This window comes from Lampris incognitus, chromosome 14 (assembly GCF_029633865.1).
Source record: "Lampris incognitus isolate fLamInc1 chromosome 14, fLamInc1.hap2, whole genome shotgun sequence".
NCBI classification, from domain to species: Eukaryota; Metazoa; Chordata; class Actinopteri; order Lampriformes; family Lampridae; genus Lampris; species Lampris incognitus.
The window spans coordinates 24,417,104-24,438,253 of record NC_079224.1 but is presented as its reverse complement, the minus strand read 5'-3'; the positions used below and the strand labels follow the sequence as shown (position 1 = coordinate 24,438,253).

Here is a 21,150-nt window from a genome sequence, read left to right as displayed (position 1 = left end):
GCTGACCATGTCCATCCCTTTATGACCACAGTGTTCCCATCTTCTGATGGCTACTTCCAGCAGGATAACGCGCCATGTCATAAAGCTCGAATCATCTCAGACTGGTTTCTTGAACATGACAATGAGTTCACTGTACTCAAATGGCCTCCACAGTCACCAGATCTCAATCCAATAGAGCATCTTTGGGATGTGGTGGACCGGGAGATTCGCATCATGGATGTGCAGCCAACAAATCTACAGCAACTGCGTGATGCTATCATGTCAATATGGACCAAACTCTGTGAGGAATGTTTCCAGTACTTTGTTGAATCTATGCCACGAAGGATTAAGGCAGTTCTGAAGGCAAAAGGGGGTCCAACCCGGTACTAGCAAGGTGTACCTAATAAAGTGGCCAGTGAGTGTATATAAGTGTGTTTTAGGAATGACACTCCATTAGCAGTCATAACACTGAGCAGTGTTCTATGTGTCTTCGAATTGCTGCTGAAATTGTGCGGCAAAGTGATTGCCAATGAAGTCACGGGCAGGCAACCTGTAAAAGTGAAAACGTAATTCTCCAAACTTACTACTTGGTTTGCGAACAGGCTCCATTGTATGAGAAAATTGCAAATAACAACATGACATACAGCTGTATAACTTAGCATTGTTATCTTCATTTTCTTCCCCTCGGGGATGAATAGAGTATTCTGATTCTGATTATACAGTGCAGCCTGTTGGCAAACCACGTAGTAAGTTTTCACATTCACAGATTGTCCTCCAGCGAAGTCATAAACAGAAAAAATTTCAGCAGTGCTTCAGAAACACACAGTAGACTGCTCAATGTTATGGCTGGAGTGTTAATACTACAACATCTAGACAGAGATAATGTTGAAAATTATGACCATTTCCGTTTAATAAAGTTTTGAGATGCAAACATTTGAGGGCATCTGGTGGCCAGAGCCTGGAACTGCTGTCGTGAATGCCCACCCTTGTAACTTACTATTGACTGTTTCAGTAATAGTCATTACTGAACAGTCAATCAAACAGTAAGTAATTTCTCCCAATGTGGGAGCACTTAATTACATGCTATTTCAAATAGCTTTTCAGACTCATTTAAGACAACCAAAGTTTTATTTCTTTTGTTGTAAGATTAATCTGGTAATTTAAGTCAGCTAAAAACATTCAAAGGAAAGACCAAAACCTACTCATATTGATAAAATTCTCACAGAGATTAACTGTGGTATTAGGCTGAATGGGTGTTGTTTGGCAACTGGACAAACGCCAACATGGTAGATTTTACAAGGAAGAAATGATACTTCCTGCCTTCAGACAAAAGTCATTTATTGAGGCAAACCACTTAAGATACAGCAACAGACCCCTATCCAGTTGAAAGCCTGTGTGGTCTGTAGTACACAAGTTATTCGCCTCAAGAAAACTGACTATCTTGTCTAGAAATGGAAATAACTTTTAAACCTTTTTTTGGAATGTAGATTTTCAAAACTGTAAAAACCCAATTCTGCTTTCAAGTTCAGTCAATAAACAAGTTGGCTGTGCTTGAGATAAAACTCAAATTTTTTGTCAGAAATCTACCTTGATTAGCAGGGTCTCGCTGGCACTTTCCATAGTTTTCTTGGTGGCATGGAGCTGGCTTTGGAGCTGGGAAACCTGGACTCTGGCTTGATTCAACTGGGCCCTGCACTGCTCCAACTGGGCTTGGAGATGACCATTCTCGAGCCTTGTCTGCTCATACAGCATCCTAGCCTGCTCCAGTTGTGTTTTGGTCTGGACCAGCTGGTCTTGGCTCTCGTCTAACTGTGTTTGTAGGTGACTGGATCGCACCCTGATGTGGTCCAACTCACTCTTGGTTTGGTCTAGCTGGGCCTGGCTCTGCTGGAGCTTTGTGGTCAGCTGCTCCTGAGAGGAGCGCATGGAGCAGGAGATCTGTTCAGAGACTTTCAGCAGCTGGCCTCGTGTCTGCTGCAGGGACATCAGCTGGGGAAGAGAGAGGAAATGTGTTGTGAGAGAGGAATGATATTATGATTGTGTGACATTTGAATTGAATCCCACAGAAAAAAAAAACTTTTTTCTAGTTTGCTCTTCTCCAGGGAGGTCAGAATGAAGGGTCAGCTGTGGAACAATGCCCCTGGATCTTATAGGGACCCTGTGTGTGGGTGAGGGAACCTTCAGCCGGTATTGCCAACCAAGGGGCTGGTCTCAGGTATTCAGGCTGAAGAGCAGTCTCTTTTACAAGGCATTGTCTTCCCCTGGCAAAACTGGTGAGGAATAGGGAGCATGGTGGCCTTTGGGGTTAGACTTGCTAGAAAGTGACACCCTTCCATCAAAGTCTTAGAAAGAGAAACTGGTTTTGCTAAACACATGTTCACTCAATAACAAAAGCCTCATTCTCAATTAATTTATAACTGACAGTAACCTTGATTTCCTCTGCCTCACTGAAACCTGGCATAAGCCCCTGGACTCTTTATCAGTAAACCTGACCATAATCACAGGATTCACATATACGTTGATAAACCTCGTCTTGAGGGGCAGAGAGGTGGTGTTACAGTTGTTTACAGGAAGGACATTAAAACAACCATCATTACCATTCCTGCCGCTCATTCTTTCAAACACCTTGCCTTCAAACTCTGTGGTCCCACTCCCCTTGGTCACGGCCATTATCTATCACTCCCCCAAGCCAAACCCCTCCTTTCTCTCTGATTTTCTGACCCAGCCATAAGCCATCTCACCTTCGGTTCTGCTCCTGGATGATTTTAACATTCACATTGATGACACTGACTGTAAATCTGCCATAGAAATCCTGGAACTGTTACAATGCTTCATTTCAACTTCACACAACATATCAACTTCCCCACTCAGAGCTGTGGTCACATCCTGGATTTGGTCTGCTCCACTGGTATCACAATACATCATCTCTCCAGCCTCAACCTCAATATCTCCGACCAGCTGGCAGTCACCATGGACATTGTCACTTAGTCTTAGATTAATGTATAATTACTAATTATGTTACTGTCTCTGCCGCTGTGTGCATGACATGAACCATCGTGCGGCACATGCATGTAAATTTGACCGGCTCAGAATTGGATATATCTGAGACTGACCGGCTGGTCACCGGTCATGGCCAATCAAGCTGAAAATCGGCCGATTTCAGTCACCGGCTGATCGATCGGTGCAACTCTACCCACTACTGGTCCTTGCATTGCTTTTAATGGAACTCATCAGTGCCAGTTCGATTCATTCAAAGTACAGAGCCATGCTAGTTTTGTAGTCCCAGATGCCACTGTACCTCTGTACTGTGCTGCTCCCTCTCCAGCTCCAGCTCCTGCTGTAAGGAGGTGACAGTGTTTTGTAGCCTGGCCTCTGATTGCAGCCAGCGGGCTTCCTTGATAGCCAGCTCCTCCTCAGCACAACACAGCCGAGCATCCTACAAAGATGGAGACATTCTCACATGTGGGCACAAATGTGGAACACACGCACGCACGCACGCACGCACAAACGCACACACACACACTCACACACACACTGGCCTTCGATATCAGGGACAATGAGAGGAATGGCCGCGCCAAGGTGCACATGGTGGATGACGGAGCAGAGCCGCAAGACATTATACAGGTGACAAACACATCCAAATATGCTGCCTTACGCCCCCTCTCCCCAAACACATACACACACACACACACACACACACACACACACACACACACACACACACACACACACACACACACACACACACACACACACACACACACACACACACACACACACAAGAGAAGACGGCCACAAAACTCTTTTAGGCGCTCCTACCTTCTCTTTTGTCTGTTGCTTGGTTGTCTCCAACTCTCTGGTCAGGGCCCCACAGAGAGAGTGGGCACCCTGTAGCTCTACAGTGACTTTCTGAAGCTTCTCTTCACATTCACGCAGCTGTTGGCCAAGCTCACTGGACACCTGATACACACACGTGCACGCACGCACGCACGCACGCACGCACACACACACACACACACACACACACACACACACACACACACACACACACACACACACACACACACTTAGATGAGTTATTTACTATTACACAGGATATAACTAGGTTATTTGCATAACCCCAGTTCTCTAAGTAGTATGAGTGTCCAACTATGGGTAACATTCCTTGTGCGCCCTCAACAGAAGCCTTTTATTACATTACGCATATGTCGCACATGCTATAGGAGGCCACCAGCCCTCTCCGTATATAAAGGGCTGGCACACCATGACTCACTATTCGAAAATTAAACCACCTCTTCCTTGCTTCACACCAGCAAGGAGGGTGGTCTGGTTTGACACTCACTCATGCTGTTTAGAGAACCGGGGTTATGAAAATAACCTTAAGTTCTCTTTCAAAGCATTCATTTCGTGTCTCACTATGGGATATACTGACTCCCAGATTGCTTTGTAAGTCCAGTATAGCAAACAGTCCTAACCTCAGGCCTATTCATGTGTGAAGCCCTCATCTTGAGTCACCCCCACACTCAGCACCGAGTGAGCCAACGAGGGTGCTGTAAGGTCTAGGCTATAGAACCTACCAATATTAACAGCTGAAGACCAGCTAGCTGCTGCACAAATGTCCTGAATAGAGACACCCCAGTAAAATGCCCGTGATGACACCAATCCTCTAGTAGAGTGTGCCCACAGACCCACTGGAGGTTGCAAGTCTCCACTAGAATAAGCCAGAGCAATAGCTCCAACTATCCATTGTGAAAGCTGCTGTTTTGAAACTGTATTTCCCCTGAGGTTTTGCCAAAGATACAAAAAGCTGATCAGATTTTCTGAAATTTGCTGTTTTGTTCACATGTGTCCACAGAGCCCACACAGGGGACAGATTATGTAGCCGTTCCTGTTGTATACAGCCAAACAGCGGTGGGCTGACAGATTTCAGCTCTATTGGTATGCCATTTTAGGAATAAAGGCTGGGTTAGGATGAAAACATACACTCAAACTGTCAGGTGCAAAGTACATGTAAGCATCATTTACAGACTGAGCATGAATTTAAATTCAATTCAATTCAATAATGCTTTATTGGCATGACTGCATTAATTACAATGTTGCCAAAGCAGGTGACAGCAAAACAGGTCAACAGAGTACCCAAAAAAAAAAAAAATTAAAACAAATGGAAAAAGGAATAGGTAGAACTGGCAGAAACATATAACAGCACTTGAACAGCAACTGACAGTAACTGGAACAGTAGTTGGAACAGTAATTGAGGGTGTTTTGGTCACTCACTGACCCTTAGGCTATGGCATTCTGACACATATTGTGCCGCAAGGTGTGCACTTTGGCTCTCCCCTAAAATAAGTGGCCATTACTCTTTCTCATCCAGGAGTAGAAAATGTGGAATCTGGTTTTCAAATTTCTCCTGGTATTCTACCCTGGTAAAAATTTCACCCACTCTCTTTGCAGAGGTTAAAGCAATCAGCATTGCAGTCTCTAAAGACACAATTTTGATCCATCTGTTCTAGTGGTTCAAAAGGTGTCTGTGAAATAGCTTCCAGAACAGTAGGCAGATCCCACGATGGAGCCATGGATCTCACCGAAGGCAATTTCCTACATGCACTCTTCATGAACTGACACACCAGCAGGTGTTGGCCCACGGTGTGACCGTCAAAACCCACATGGCAAGCCGAAATGGCAACTTAATAAACTTTGACGGTGGAAAACGCTTTACTTTTCCAAAAAAAGAAACTACAGAAATGACAGAATTATCAATACAGAGCACTGAAAGGGAATGGCTTTATCCCACCTGTAACACTCATAAAACACTAGCCACTTGCAGTCATAGACTAACCTTGTGGACAGGGCTCTGGCACTTTGAATCATTTCAATAACATTCTGAGGGGGGACGTTTCCATAGCTGAATGGTTAGAATGCATACCACATGGCTACATGGTCACAACAATTGCCGGTGCGAATCCAGCCAGCAACGTTGTTTGCATGTCTTACCCTTCTCTTGCTCTCCCCATTTCCTGCCTGCCTCCACTGTGACTATTTGAGAAAGGTATAAAAATACAATGGGTATGTTCCCCACTGCATTTAAGCAAGCTCGGGTCACCCTGCTGCTCAAAAACCCTACTCTCAACCCATCCCAGGTTGAAACTACAGGCTGATTTCCCTCCTACCCTTTCTATCAAAAATATTTGAGCGCACGGTCTTTAACCAAGTCACTGAATTCCTTTCCGAGAACAATCTGTACGATCCGAATCAGTCAGTAACATACAGTGAGGTCCATGGCTGGGTAGGCAGTGAATTATATTTATTTGTGACAGAGAGAGGCACAAGCAGACTCTGCATCAGCAGCCTGCATTCACGAATGCTAGCTTTGGGAGCAAGCCATCCTGAATAGGGCATGCCCTTTACTGATAAAACAACAAGTTTTACATTATTTTTCTTTACTATTTTTCCACAAAAATAAATAAATAAATAAATACATACAGACATACAGACATACAGACATACATACATACATACATACATACATATTTTTTGGTAACTATCATGATATTTATTTTTCTTCTTCTTATTAGCCTGGGTGAGGCACTGCCTACCCTGCCTCCCCTGACTGCACATCACTGGAATCAGTCTGGCTTAAAGCAGGGTTACTCTACCGAGACTGTACTCCTGTCAGTAATGGAATTACTGCGTTTGGCTAAAGCTGCTGGTCAGTCTTAAGCTTTATTACTGCTAGATCTGTCAGTTGCCTTTGACACTGTTAACCACAAATCCTCCACTCCCACACTCATGTCCTTCCTCACAGGGAGATCTTTTAGAGTATCTTGGAGGGGAGAGGTGTCCAAACCGCATGGCTTATCCATAGGCGTGCCCCAAGGGTCTGTGCTCGGTCTCCTTCTCTTCTCAATATACACCACCTCACCTGGTGCTATCATCCACTCCCATGGTTTCTAATTCCACTGCTATGCTGACGATATCCAGCTCTTCCTATCATTCCCGCCAGATGAGCTCACAGTCTCGGCACAGATCTCGTCATGCTTTGCTGATATCTCTGCATGGATGAAAGACCACCACCTTCAGCTTAACCTATCTAAGACTTAGCTCCTTGTCATCCCAGCCAGTCCATCCTTACAACAACAGATCAATATCCAGCTCGGCTCAACCCAACTCATGCCCACAAAGTCTGCCCAAAATCTGGGTGTCATGATTGATGACTAACTAACATTTAAGGTTCACGTGGCCTTGATTGCTCGGTCGTATCTATTTGCCCTGTACAACATCAGGAAAATTAGACCCTACCTGTCTGAGCATGCAGCACAATTCCTGGTACAGGCTCTTGTAATATCACGCATTGACTACTGCAACTCCTTACTGGCAGGCCTCCCTGCATGCACTTTCAAACCTCTGCACATGATTCAGAACGCGGTGGTGCATCTGGTCTTCAACCAACCCAAAACAGCACATGTCACTCCACTGTTCGTATCCTCCATTGGCTCCCAGTAGCTGCCCACATCAAATTCAAAACCTTGATGCTCACTTACAAAACAGCAACTAAAACGGCTCCCGCCTACCTGAACTCCTTCATTCAGGTCTACACTCAGTCCCCTCTCTACGCTCTGCTAATGAAAGGTGCCTGGCACTTCCGCCACAACGGGGCCCTAATTCACTAACCAGACTCTGCTCTACTGTAGTCCCCCGGTGGTGGAACAAGTTACCAAACTCCATTCAATCCACTGACTCCCTCTCCATCTTTAAGAAGAAGCTAAAGACCCAACTCCTTCATGAACACCTCCACACCGGATGGTATTGATAAAAAAATACAAAAAATACAAAAAACAACTTCTATACAACCTATGCATTGCCTTTGTGCACTGCCTGCTGACCTATGTCCTATCAGACTTGAACCTAGTTTTTTTTTTTACCCTTACTTGGGTTGTTGTCGCTTGACTAGATCCTTACTTGTGTTGTATTAACTCTCAGATGTACGTCACTTTGGATAAAAGTGTCTGCTAACGAAATTGTAACATTGTGTAACATCGTCAAATTAGACCACTAAGGGGGCAAATCCAAAGGACCAGGATGGAATATTTCTCCCCACGCTTGCTGTACATGCTGCAGCAAACTGGTCCCACTGAACATTCTCTCAACAGTGTGTCAACAAGTTATATCTTTCTCCTCACGCTCTGAGTAAGTAGAGGAGCTTACTGACCCTCCTGGGGGCCAGCTTGAGTTGCTGGCTTCTTTGCCCAAGGAGTCTTGGCATGTGGAGCCCTTGGAGAAGCCTGTGCCCCAGTGAGCTTGGGGATCCTGTATCCAGGCATACCACTGCTTGTGCAAAAGTCAGCTGGGGGGGGGGGGCAGTGGTGCTCACTTCCTGGGCAGGCAGTGCTTTAGGGCAGGGGTACCTAACCTTTTTTGCACCGCAGACCAGTTTAATATTGAAATATTCTGGCAGACTGGGGGAACGGCAGGGGGTGAGTTAATGACGATCAGAATATTATTTAGGCTTATAAGTCAACAGTATCATAACATTTAAAGTAACGTTTGGATATTAAACACACAGCGCATATTTTCCTTGCATTAACATAACATACATATAACAACATTGCAAATCACCAATATCACAATCAGTGGAAGCCCTGGGCTTGTTTCCCTCCAGCAAGACGGTCCCATCGAGGGGTGATGGGACACAGCGACACCCGAAGGGTGTTTCTTATGTCCAGTCTATTCTGCAATTTGGTTTTCATTGCATTCATTGCAGAAAACCCCGCTTGACAGAGATATGATGTTGGATATGGAAGCAACGTTTTCAGCGCTTTCATGGCTATCTCAGGATACTCAGCCTTGACTTTGATCCAGAATGTCGGCAGAGCTGTTACATCAAACATACTTCTCAGCCCACCATCATTTGCAAGCTCAAGGAGTTGATCTTCTTCCTGTGCTGACATGGACCGCTATTTCATCAATTTTCCTTGAAACTGTGGTAGCTGAAAGAGGAACCTTTGCCACCTTGTTGGCTGCAGCGTCCCTCAACAGTTCACAGCACATGTCCTTGGCAGCAGGCAGAATCAATTCTTCGCCGACAGTGAAGGGCTTCTTAGCCATAGCAATACGACTAGCCATTAAGTACAACGCGCTCAGAGCAGCAGCATTTGTAGAGGTGGTGGCTCTCAGCACTTGCTTCTGTCCCGCTTGCTCACGTTGTTTTCACTCAAAGAACTCCACGAGTTTGTCTGTAAGTGCAGGATGCTTGGACTCAAGATGCCAAAGCAGTTTTGAGGGCTTCATTGCCTCATTAGACAGCTTTTCTCCACATATCACACACAGGGCGCTCGGAGCATGCGAGTCACTGGTCACAATAAGGCCATATTTTAGATACGACTCGTCGTATTTCCTATTGAAGGAAGCTTTCTTTCTTTCTTTCTTTTTTTGCTGTCTCAGCCTAGGCTGTCTCTGCATTATCATCACCATTAGACCTTTTATCTCCCCTACTTCTTCCGTATTGTTTCCTTGCGGTCCAGTAGCAAATGCTTTGCCGCCCGGTGCTGGTCTGCGACCCAGTGGTTGGGGACCCCTGCTTTAGAGCTTCAATTTCCCTTTTCTTGTCCTCATATCTTTTCTGCTTGGAGGCTACTCCCAAGCCAAAGAGACCTTGTGGGACAACAGGCATATCCAGGAGATCTTTTCTCCCTAGTGACTAAGTTGGTGAGACTTTGCCACCTGGCTCTTTCTTGCACGACCATCAAACCTATTGCTCTACCTGTGGCCTGGACTTCCACTTTATGGAGGTGTAGGCAGTAGTCAGTAATGATCCAAACCTTCTTCCACAATTTCAAGGTGTTGCTGTCATCTCTTCCTCCAGCTCTGCCTGGAAGGCCATCAGGAGTGAAGATGCATTTAGGGCCCGGACAAAGAGGGCAGCCACTTTATAGCTTTTCTGTCAGACTGGACTGAAAGCAGTCAGTTTTGGAGGGCAGGGAGAACCTCGACACTGACAAAGCAGTCATGGGGTCAAGATGACATTGCCAGTTACACCTGCAGCAGGTGACAAAACCCATGTATCTCAATCCCCTCACAGTCAAGCAGGGAGCCACCTGGGAAGGAGTGCTTGTCCCTGTATGGTTTGACTCGCCATGTAGCAGCCAGCTCATCCAGGAGTTCTGGGTAGATGGGAAGGAGCTGTTTTTCGATCTTTTTCACGTTGGGCAGCTTTTCCCCGTCGTAGCAAGATCTGGTTGTCTCCGTTTGTATGCATCCTGCATGTCCTTCAGTACAGCCGCAGATGAGGCTTTCCCATGTTGCTACTTGTTCGCTGCCATGGGTGAGGGTTTTGCAGCCTGACCCAATGATGCCAGGGAGGGGTCATCATCTTTGTCGTCATTGGAGATAGCAGCTCCGAACCCCCGTCTTGACTCACTGTCTGCCTCATCATCCTCCCAAAGTAGCTTTGGTATATCTGCCGTGAGGCAGTCCTCCATCGGCTCTTGTGGAAGGGGGTGAAGAGCATCCAGTTGGTCATCCCAGCTCACTTCTGCAGCAGTGGATTTCTCCAGGCTAACGGTGAGGTCAGACTGTTCTTGCGGCAATGCCATTGCACTCAAGAGGGATCCCCTCCCAATGGTTTTGCCTTACATGCTAGCTGTTGACAAAGCAGCTTGAGGAGGAACCGGGCACAGTGGATACACTCTCCAGGTGAGGCACCAGCTGTCCGAGCATGTTGTAGTCTCAGACAGGATGCACAAACCAGGTGAGAGTCCCTTTATAATATTTTATTACTGCACAGACAGGCTCGCACCATTAGCTTGTCCCCTGTGGTAGGAGCTGTCAGTATCTGTGGTATAGCCGTGATTAGCTAACTGCAGGTGTCTTAGCTAATAATCGTCTCATTAGCTGAGTTCTGTAAACAGTATCTGTACAGCTGTGTACAGATAGCTTTATACATGCTCACTGGCTGTGAAGCTGGAAGTGGAGCATGATATAAAGCATAGTATTGCTACTGCTCAGCTAGTGAGTTTGGGGAAAATTGCTACTTTCCCATTGCTCCTACGGGGAAACAGCGATGTTGCTCCGTGTAGCTGGTGTTAGCGATAACTTTTAAGTATTGCTACTCTACGGGGCTAACTGTGTTAGGTATGGCTGCCTAGCAAGTGGGGAATATTGCTACTCTTGGCTTGGATAGCAAGGAGTATTGCTAGTCTAACTGCTAGCTTGACACAAACAACTGGAATTGCTTCTAGCTGGCTGCTGTGCTCAAGCTTCTGCTTGGTAACAGTGAAGTTCAAGCTGCCCTACGAACTGAACAAACGACACAGAGCCAAGCGTTCAGCGACCGAGTTAGGTGCTCGTATTTGTGAACAGTTTAGCTAAACTCCAGAGTGGCTGTTCCGTTGTGGGCGTTAGCTTCTGTGAGGTGAATAGAGGTTTTTGAATAGTGAGTGACAACATGTCAGCCCTTTATATAGGGAGAGGGCATGTAGCTCCTATGGTATACGTGTCATCAAGGCCAGTCAACTGGCTAGCGTAATGCAATAAAAGGCTTCTGTTGAGGGCACACAAGGGGTGTTAACCATAATGAGACATGAAACGAATGGTTTGAAAGAGAACTCTACGTAGCAATGTTTGTGTCGTACTCCAAAGTGACCATTTACATCAACTGGTCTATCATCATAGAACTAATTTTAGGGTCCCCAGTCAATTGGATGATCTGTAATGGTACATGGGTTAATTTATCTTCCTGTTGTTACAGAGTTCTAAGATGTTTAATTCTGAACTGTAAACATAGGATCACATCATACAAAAATTCATTTCATTGAAATTCGATTTCCACACTGCTGACACACATATAAGTAGTGTTATTGATAGGTAGCACCAATACCACTAACTACTGATGATGAAACCAGTCGGTGTAAGCAGTGTCACTATCTATCTTCTTTTTTTTGTTGGTCAGTCTCTTTCTGTCTGTTTGTTCTCTTCTTGCTTTCTAGTTCTCACTCATATGTAACAAATGCATGTTTTTACTGCATCTAATGTCTCAGTCAGTGCAACCCAAAAATGTGCAGATCAAATAGGTGTGCAGAGATGAAAAGGTGTCTGAATATTTTCATTTAAATTACAATTCATGATTTATCTCCTTATTTTTAGTCTATTCTCTCTACTAGTTATTTTTTTCCATTACAAGGTTAATAGAAATGATAGGAGAAAGACAGAGAGAAAGACACGGGGGATGTGGAGGGTTTTGGACCAGTACACACATAATGGGTTTTGAGCACGACGATGATGAACAGGGGATTAGACTGTTCATCACCAAGGAGTCCATGAACAGGGGATTAGACTGTCTACGTACAAGCTTTCTACTTGAATTGGTTAGTTTTACACTAGAAAATCGAGCCAGTCTCAATAACAAGCTCTAATTTGGTGTATACAGCTCATAAGCAGCGCCACAGTGAAGACCGTATCCCACACAATATTCCAAAGGCAGCAGTGTCAAAAATATCAACTTTCTGGATCACAAGCAGCATCTGCATGTGAGACACAATTGTTTTATACGACATTACTGAGACTCCACAGTGACTGGCTCAGGACATCACCGTGACACACTAGGAAGTTCTTTCTCCTCAGTCTCGATGTCGGCTGCCAATTTCAGCCCCTGGGTTCACCAAGTCTGGACCAAATCCTAACCTCCACATCTCTGTCTTTGAGCTCTCTCTGTGCAGCTCTCAGCTCCTCTTCTCTGGCTTCCAAGGTCTGCTGCAAAGCTTCCACCTTCCTCTCCATCTCCTGTTTATGCTCTCTGATGGCTACATCCAACTGGCCCAGCTGGGAAAGAGATGGAAGCGGGTGGTAAAGAGAGAGAGAAGTGCAGAGGGGAGGATGAATACGAGGATGGGGAAAAAAAGGTATTGAGCAAAGTGCACAGAGTTTGTCACTGTATTCACATAGTCCTGGAAATACATGAATGCGTTTTATGTGTGCTTTGTCATACCAGCTCTGCTCTCTGTTGGAGCTCCCCCTGCCTTTCCTTCAGTGCATTGTCCAAGTCTAGAACCTCATGAGTCTTCTCCTCCAACTCCCTCTTGCACTCCCTGTGAAGTCATACATGCATACTGCTATTGAAGTGGTCGGCCAATCTATTATGAACCATAAATAGTGCTAGTTTCAATGGTAGAGATTTCTTAGTTTGGGTAAGGCGTTTGATGTCGCACAGGAGTCAAATTTAATGCAAAATGTATGGGTTTGATTTCTGGTCAGATGTGTTAATCAATGTTTCCTGACCTTATTTAACAGGAAAATCCAAAAACTGTAAAAACCGTCCTTCTTTGAAAAGGAGTGAATTCTGTTACTAACATGATATATGTTCCTTTTGCTAATATCTGCCTTTTGAGAGTGTTCTTGGAGACAGACTAAAATATCCATAGCTGGAATTTGAGGGAAACTGGCTGAAACTGATGGTGATTAATGGGCTGTGTGAAATATACAGGGGCCTGCCCTTGTTCATTTACATACAAAGTGTTTGTGTATTAAATTATTTATGTGTATTAACCCTCTCTAATGCTTGATGTACTGTATTTGTGCACAGTGGGATATGCACATCGTGCAAGATGCAACTGCACACTGTCAGCAGACAGAAGAAACTTCAACTGAATCCACACCAAGCTATTTAACATGACAACAAACTTATTTACAAAGCCAATTCTAAGTCACACTCTAGTTACACACTAGTTACAGAATCACATCACTTCTAATAGCAGAAATAACTACCCAATGTTAACCAAAAATTTACATTTCAACACCCTGTATAACAATGACTTTCCTTGATAAAAATCTTTAAAAAGAGCACAGCATGTAAATAAAATAAAGCTCAGACCATAAACAGTCAACTGAAATACGTTGCACAAAAAATACATTCAAATGTTACAATTTCATCTTGTCAAACAGGAAGAACATCTTCTTAAGAGACACTGTTCACGGGGCATCCGGGTGGCGTAGTGGTTTATTCCGTTGCCTGCCAACACGGGGATCGCAGGTTCGAATCCCCATGTTTCCTCCGGCTTGGTCGGGCGTCCCTGCAGACACAATTGGCCGTGTCTGTGGGTGGGAAGCCGGATGTGGGTATGTGTCCTGGTCGCTGCACTAGCGCCTCCTCTGGTCAGTCGGGGCGCCTGTTCGAGGGGGGAGGGGGAACTGGGGTGAATAGCGTGATCCTCCCACGCGCTACGTCCCCTTGGTGAAACTCTTCACTGTCAGGTGAAAAGAAGTGGCTGGCAACTTGACATGTATCAGAGGAGGCATGTGGTAGTCTGCAGCCCTCCCCAGATTGGCAGAGGGGGTAGAGCAACAACCAGGATGGCTCGGAAGAGTGGGGTAGTTGGCCAAGTACAATTGGGGAGAAAAATTAGGAAAAATCAAAAAAAAAAAAAAAAAAAGACACACAGTTCACAGAAGTGTAAAGACAACATGATCTATGGCATGTGGGCTACACAAAGAATATCTCCCTCGAAGTGGGACACCAAAGTAAGGTCAAGATGTTTAATCCATGAGATTCACCAAGGAGTCCATGTGTATAAATGTGCACCTACATGTATGTGTGATGCATGTGTACAGTATAAGTGCTGTTGTGAGCTATAGAGGAGTTGGGCGCAGTGGAGAAGCTCATCTGTGATAGGTTGGTATTTTTCTTCATGGAAGCTTGCCCCCTGTCTCTCAGTGTACTGGTACTTTTGCATAGGAGTGTGTGTCCTCACCTAAGTTCAACAGTCAGTCTTTCAAGCGAGGACTGGCGCTCATCAGCGGTGATCTGGGTCTTCTGCAGAACGTCCCGGAGCTCCTTTAGCTGCTCAAAAGTGTCCACCAGCTCCCTGCGTACCACCTGAAGCTGTCCTTCAAGTATATGGACCCGTTGGTTTGAGTTCCGCCTGTCTGCTTCACTTCTGTGTAACTTCTCTTCCAGATCCACCACTGGAATTGGAGAGAGAGGTGACAAGAAGAGTCTCAAATGTGTTTTAGTTGTCTTTTAAAAGCTTAACTTTACCAACTTGAACATTGGAATGGTGAATACTGATTAGATTGAGTCCAGCTAAGCCTTACTACCAATTAGAATTGCTAACTGCTAGTTATTTTAATGTTAACCATACCTAGGGAAGACCATTATTCTCTTTATGTGAGGTCTTACATATGTCATTCTTCTTGTCCAGAAGGCACTGTGTGTGCTGCAAACTGTGCTCCATTTTGCTGATCTGGAAATTCTTGTCGCCGGTCTCCTTCCTCAGACGCTGCAGCTCGGACTCCATGGTCGACAACTCTCCACGACATCTGGTCATCTCTGACGTCAGCTGACTGTGGCGGACATGGACAAAGAGAGGTGTGATAATGACAGCTTTTGCATGTTTTTTTTGTGTGAATGAAATGCATGTCTTGAAATGTGTTGCCAAGACAATTTGCTTTGTTAAGATTTGCAGTCCAGAGAAAAAAATTAAAATCAATAACAAAAAGCAACAATTAACAATGAATCCTAATAGTTAACAAAGAGAAATGAAAAATTTACTCAGATGTGGGACAGTACGTGTATGGCTAAATAGTATGAGAGACAGCAGATCTGGGTACACAGAACTTGTATAGACAAATGGACAGACAGATAAAAGCTATAACACAAACATTTAAAGCATGATGGCATTGTCTGTATTCAAAACAATTGCATATCACCCCTTTTCATTTCCCCACCTTACTGTGAATAAGGCTCCCATTGTGGTCTGAGCACTGCTGTTGCCGTCCTTTTGGGGGGAGAAAAAAAAAACAACCCAAAAACTAAAAATAGGCTAAAGTAACATGCCTTTTCCTGGTGGCAAACATTTAAAAGCTAACTCAAGACTAAGCTGATAAGGGATCCTGCAAAGTGAAGTTCTCACCACATTGTAGCTGTTTTCTACAAATATCTGACATTCGACCACTGCTTATATACACACCCGATCCAAGGATGGGAGGAGCGCAGGTCAGACAAGCTGAGAAGCAACAAGAACTAAAGCATGCATACACGCACAGGGACATGGCCCAAGGATGTGAGGAAAATATGTAGTCACAAGACATAACCGTGGCTCTTCGCCACAGGGTGTCAAGGTCTTTGCTTGTCTGTGCTGAGACAGGAAGACGAGCAAACTTACACAAGTCTTTTCACACTAAATGAATAGTAAGAAACAAAATCCCTATACACACAGTGTATTCAAATACTTTCACCCGGTCCGCGGTGGCGTAGCGGTCTAAGCATCGGCTCTGTGTCGATGCAGTTGCCCACTGGGGACTGGGGTTCGCGCCCCGGTCTCGTCAGATCCGACTATGGCCGGACTCGACGAAGCAGCGATCATTGGCAACGCTGTCTTCGGGAGGGGGGCGGAGTCGGCTTGTGTTCGTCACGTGAATGCGTCTCTGTGTGTGTCGGAAAAACAGTGGTTCGGCTTGGAGTCGCCTTGTCACGAAAGTGGGGAGGCGGTCTCCTTCGAGACTGCCGGCCGGAGAGATGCAGTTGGCGAACGCATACAGTGCGAGGGTGGGTGTTTGAATTAAAATAGGGATCGATTGGCCACTAAATTGGGAGAAAAAAGGGAAAAATCAGAAATAAATTTATAAAAAAAAAAAAATACTTTCACCCCATTTGGTCCAAACAATAAATTAGCTAAAGTTACTTAGTTAAATTGTTACTATGAATGACACCATCAAGGAGTACTGACAATGTGAATCAAGGTATCTTCAAATTATTGTACAATTAAAGTAAGAATATGCCTCAGGGATTTTATATAAGTGGTTCCAATATAATACAGCAAAAGAGATGTCAAAATCTATTTCAACCCCAGTTTTTGAAAACACATTTCCACCTTTTAAAATATTAAATTACGGTCAGTGGACATTTGGCCAACACTGACACTAATCTAATGTGTGCCCTTCAACTTTCAATTCAAAAACCTCTAACTTACATTTCACATCATGTCAGAGCTACTTGTAAATTGACCACTTGCAACAACAATGACTGACACTTCGATCCACCAATCAGTACCAAGCAACCTGATCCGCTTCCAGTGACACTGAGCTCCGACACCCATTTAGGAGCAAGAGAGAGCAGCTTTGATGCAATGTATACTAGATCATGAAGAATTAGCCATTAAATACCATTTTTGGTGTAATTAGCAGAGAAAAACACTGTGAAAAGAAGTTGTGAAAAGGCATCTTAAAAACCTGTAGGACCCAGTAACTATAACTCAGGAGGACAGGACTTAATAGAAGTTTTGCAAACGGTCAATTATGCCAACTTTCTGTTATCTGTGTTCTTCAAAGTTGTGGGTGAACATCATGTGAGCATTGTGGCTCTTACGTGACAGATTCAGAGAGTCTTGTGGTTTGCTGGCTCATCTCATGCACATCCCTGTCTTTCTCCTGGGCCGCCATTTCTCTGCCCCTCACCTCCACCTCTAAGGAGGACCGTGCATGCTCCAGCTCCCTTTCTAGACCAGACACCTGAGAGGAGACATCACAGTGTCAGTAAAACTCTCTCTAAATGTAATTACACAGTCCATCAGAACTAATGCACTACTTGAGAAAAAAAATCTTAAAAATAGGAGGAAAATAATATTTTTAAAATTGAGTTCCTAACAATGTGACATAGATTCAAACTGCAGTATTAATGCATTCATTTCCAAAAATCCAGGCTCAGACAGTATATAGTATTTAGTTGTATTTTGAACTGGTCAACGTGGGACAACTATTAGGAGGGGAAGATCGACTCCTTTTTCTCTGGTCACCTGACAGAAAAAACTGTCAATTGACAGAAAAAAAATATGAAAGTTGTGTGTGTGTGTGTGTGTGTGTGTGTGTGTGTGTGTGTGTGTGTGTGTGTGTGTGTGTGTATAAACTTAGCACAAAAAGTAAGGAAATGTGTGTTTGGTAGATTATTTCTTTGTTGTAACAATGCTTCTTGGCAATAAATCTTATATCAGGCACCTGATTGTCAGCACCTGGGGTACCAGAAGCTCAAAACAAGAGTCAATAGCAACAGCAAAATAAGCTGTTTGGCATTGGCAGAGAAGATTTGGCAAATGTTTCATGGGCACAACCCACATACTCAGCTCTGCTGCTCATCCCACAAATGCATGTTCCTTACAAATGTGGCACCATTTAAAAGAGAAATAAACAGGCTTTCCAGCGGTATAAGATTTATTGCCAAGAAGCATACAACAAAGAAATAATCTACCAAACACACATTTCCTTACTTTTTGTGCTAAGAGCACACACACACACACACACACACACACACACACACACACACACACACACACACACACACACACACACACACACACACACACACACACACACACAGTAAGAGTCCGTGGCTTAGACTCCTAATGCTAAAGCCAACTACCTCAGATCTGAGTGAGAATAATATCATTGTCGATTATTCATCCCATACCATCACCCTCCCTTACACCCTTTAAATGTTCAACATTGGTCCCCATGCTTTATCAAACAATCTCCTCCTTCCGGTAATTTTGAATCTAAGCTTCTCCAAATGGAGGATCTCACCCAGCGCTCTCAACCACTTCTCAAATGAAGGCACGGCATCAGATTTCCATAATCGCAAAAAGATTTTTCTTAGCCAATACAGTGCCCAGACACACCGGCCATTTGTCACTGCCACAGTTCAGAGCAGTGTCACTTGTGGACCCCAGAATGGCCACGAGGGGGGTTGGACTCTCATTACTTGTCAAACACTTTTAACAATTATTTTTTTGGTATTTTCTGATTTAATTAACAGTGACAGTAGAGAGAGACAGGAAAGAGAGAGAGGGGGGGTGACATGCAGCAAAGGGCCCAGGGCTGGATTCGAGCCCAGGCCACTGCAGTGAGGACTACCAGGTGAACCACCAGGGCACCCTTTGTCAAACACTTTTGAGTAAAAATCAAACACAGTCCAGAATGAATAGAGGTTGCAGCATGCCCAGAATTGGTTTGTAAGGGTGCCAGCTTGATTCTTACATTTGTTACACAATGCTGATACACTAAAATACATCTTGTTTACTTGCACTTTGAGTAGTGCAACCTTTGTACTAATTTAAATTGTATCAGATTATGTCTAGCATTTACCGAGTACTGGTGAATATTCATAAGACATGTTTCCCAAATTTCCTCTGTAAGGGGTAACCCAATTTCTGACTCCCACTCAGTTCTATACTTTTCTGTGCCAACTACTTCCTGACTAACAAGTGTCTGAGATTGATAAGATTGACACTGCTTTTCTACATCCTGGTCTAACCTTAATGATCATTTCAAGTGCATGATGTCATGGTATGCCTGGAAATGTAAGTATATGAGACCTTATAAAGTTCCAAATCTGTAGATATCGAAAAAAGTGTGAGGACGGGAAATCATGTTTGTTCCTTAATTGTTCGAAGGACATAAAGTAGCCCACCAGGTACAAGTCTTTCAAACACACCACTCCTTTCTCTTTCCAGTGAGGAAACATGGAATCCCAATTGGATGGTTTAAAGACGTGGTTGTCACAGACTGGGCTGTCTGTATACATACTTGGGGGTTTCAAGTGTGTTTCAACCCTTTTCCATATTTTCAAAGAGGTGTGTACCACAAAGTTCCCTCCATATAAAGATTTGTTTGTCTTAACAGGGCTGTTCAGAAGGGCTGGGAAAGAGGTTCGGTGAAAGACGCTTGCTTATAGAAAGCCAGGCCAGGGTGTCCTCCTCCATGCCCTCAGTGAAATTGCAACTTCTCCAGAAGGCCAGAGTGTTTCAATGTGCTGCCCAATAGTAACATCTAAAATTTGAGAGTCCGAAGCCACCCTCCTTTTTAGTTTTACACGGTCGTTTGTTGCTTATACACACAGCTTTATACTGCCAGATAATTTGATATGCTATATTAATCCTCGTGGGGAAATTCCTCTCTGCATTTAACCCATCCTAGCTGTGTAGCTAGGAGCAGTGGGCAGCCACTGTACAGCGCCCGGGGACCAACTCCAGTTTGTCTTGCTATGCCTTGGTCAGGGGCACAGACAGGCGTACTAACCCTAACATGCATGTTTTTTTGACGGTGGGGGACATCAGAGCACCCGGAGAAAACCCACCGCAGACAAGAGAACATGCAAACTCCACACAGAGGACAACCTGGGATGACCCTCCAAGGTTGGATGACCCCCCCAAGGTTGGACAACCCCCGGGGTTCGAACCCAGGACCTTCTTGCTGTGAGGTGACAGTGCTAACCACTGGGCCACCGTGCCGCCCAGATAAAGGGGGTTATAATTGTCTAATTTCTTAAAATAGCTTTGTAATATGCGTGACAGGATTGACTTGAAAGCGACATGCAAATCATGGGAGAGCCACCATCTTATTGGTGTCTAATCTCCCAACCATAAAAGTTTTCTCTACGGTGATGGATTCTAAGATCACACATACTCAAATGCAGGCGAATGACCATCACCTGCCACGGCAAAATTCGTATCTTGCCATGCTGAATGTGGGCAGTGTAGGATGTGAAACACGGAAATCAGTTTGTTAGTTTGTAGTCCATTTGAGTGGTTGTGGTTGTGGGTCACATGAGCGGTTACTGGTTTTGCAACAGGAAAACCTACACTGAAGTCCAGAGAAAGATAAATAAACGTTTTTACTTAATTGCCTCACTTGTACATGTTATCATAGTTTCATGGTCAAATACAGAAGAAGACCACTGATGTACAAGTTACATTTGTATATTGTGAAATATGAATTGATGTTAATAATAAATTTTCCATTTACTTATGTTCAACGACTGTCTTTCACGGGCAATGTCGTACAATAATGACTGGTTAGACACAGCAACAATCAGTCTCCTCCATCCTGGTTTACTAAGCAAACTATAGCCAATTACAGCCAAGTGGATTCAACCACACGACCCACACACTTCTTTGCTATTGGTTGAGGCTGCGGATTCACCAGTCAAAGTTCACCAAAGTTGAACACCACGCGACGCGAAGACACAAATTTCTTTTGCCACCAGAAGCTAATTTTTTATCCGCCCCGTCGCTCGCATAGAATGCAAGTGAACAGGAGGCGAATATTCGCCAATATTAATTTCACACATGTGTATTTGTACCCTAACCCCGTTGAACCCAAGAGTCGCACATTAGTAGCTTACATGGGTGCCAC

The 21,150-nt window shown here is 44.4% G+C and overlaps 1 protein-coding gene across 1 annotated transcript in view; it reads right to left on the bottom strand.

Moving 5' to 3' along the window:
• Nucleotides 1-21,150, bottom strand: part of ccdc18 (coiled-coil domain containing 18) — a 61,867-nt gene that overhangs the window by 3,981 nt on the left and 36,736 nt on the right. Inside the window, 8 exon segments of the mRNA XM_056293404.1 lie at nucleotides 1,567-1,968; nucleotides 3,278-3,415; nucleotides 3,799-3,939; nucleotides 12,655-12,792; nucleotides 12,959-13,058; nucleotides 14,718-14,931; nucleotides 15,146-15,309; nucleotides 17,333-17,475. Coding sequence (XP_056149379.1) covers nucleotides 1,567-1,968; nucleotides 3,278-3,415; nucleotides 3,799-3,939; nucleotides 12,655-12,792; nucleotides 12,959-13,058; nucleotides 14,718-14,931; nucleotides 15,146-15,309; nucleotides 17,333-17,475 — 1,440 coding nt within the window.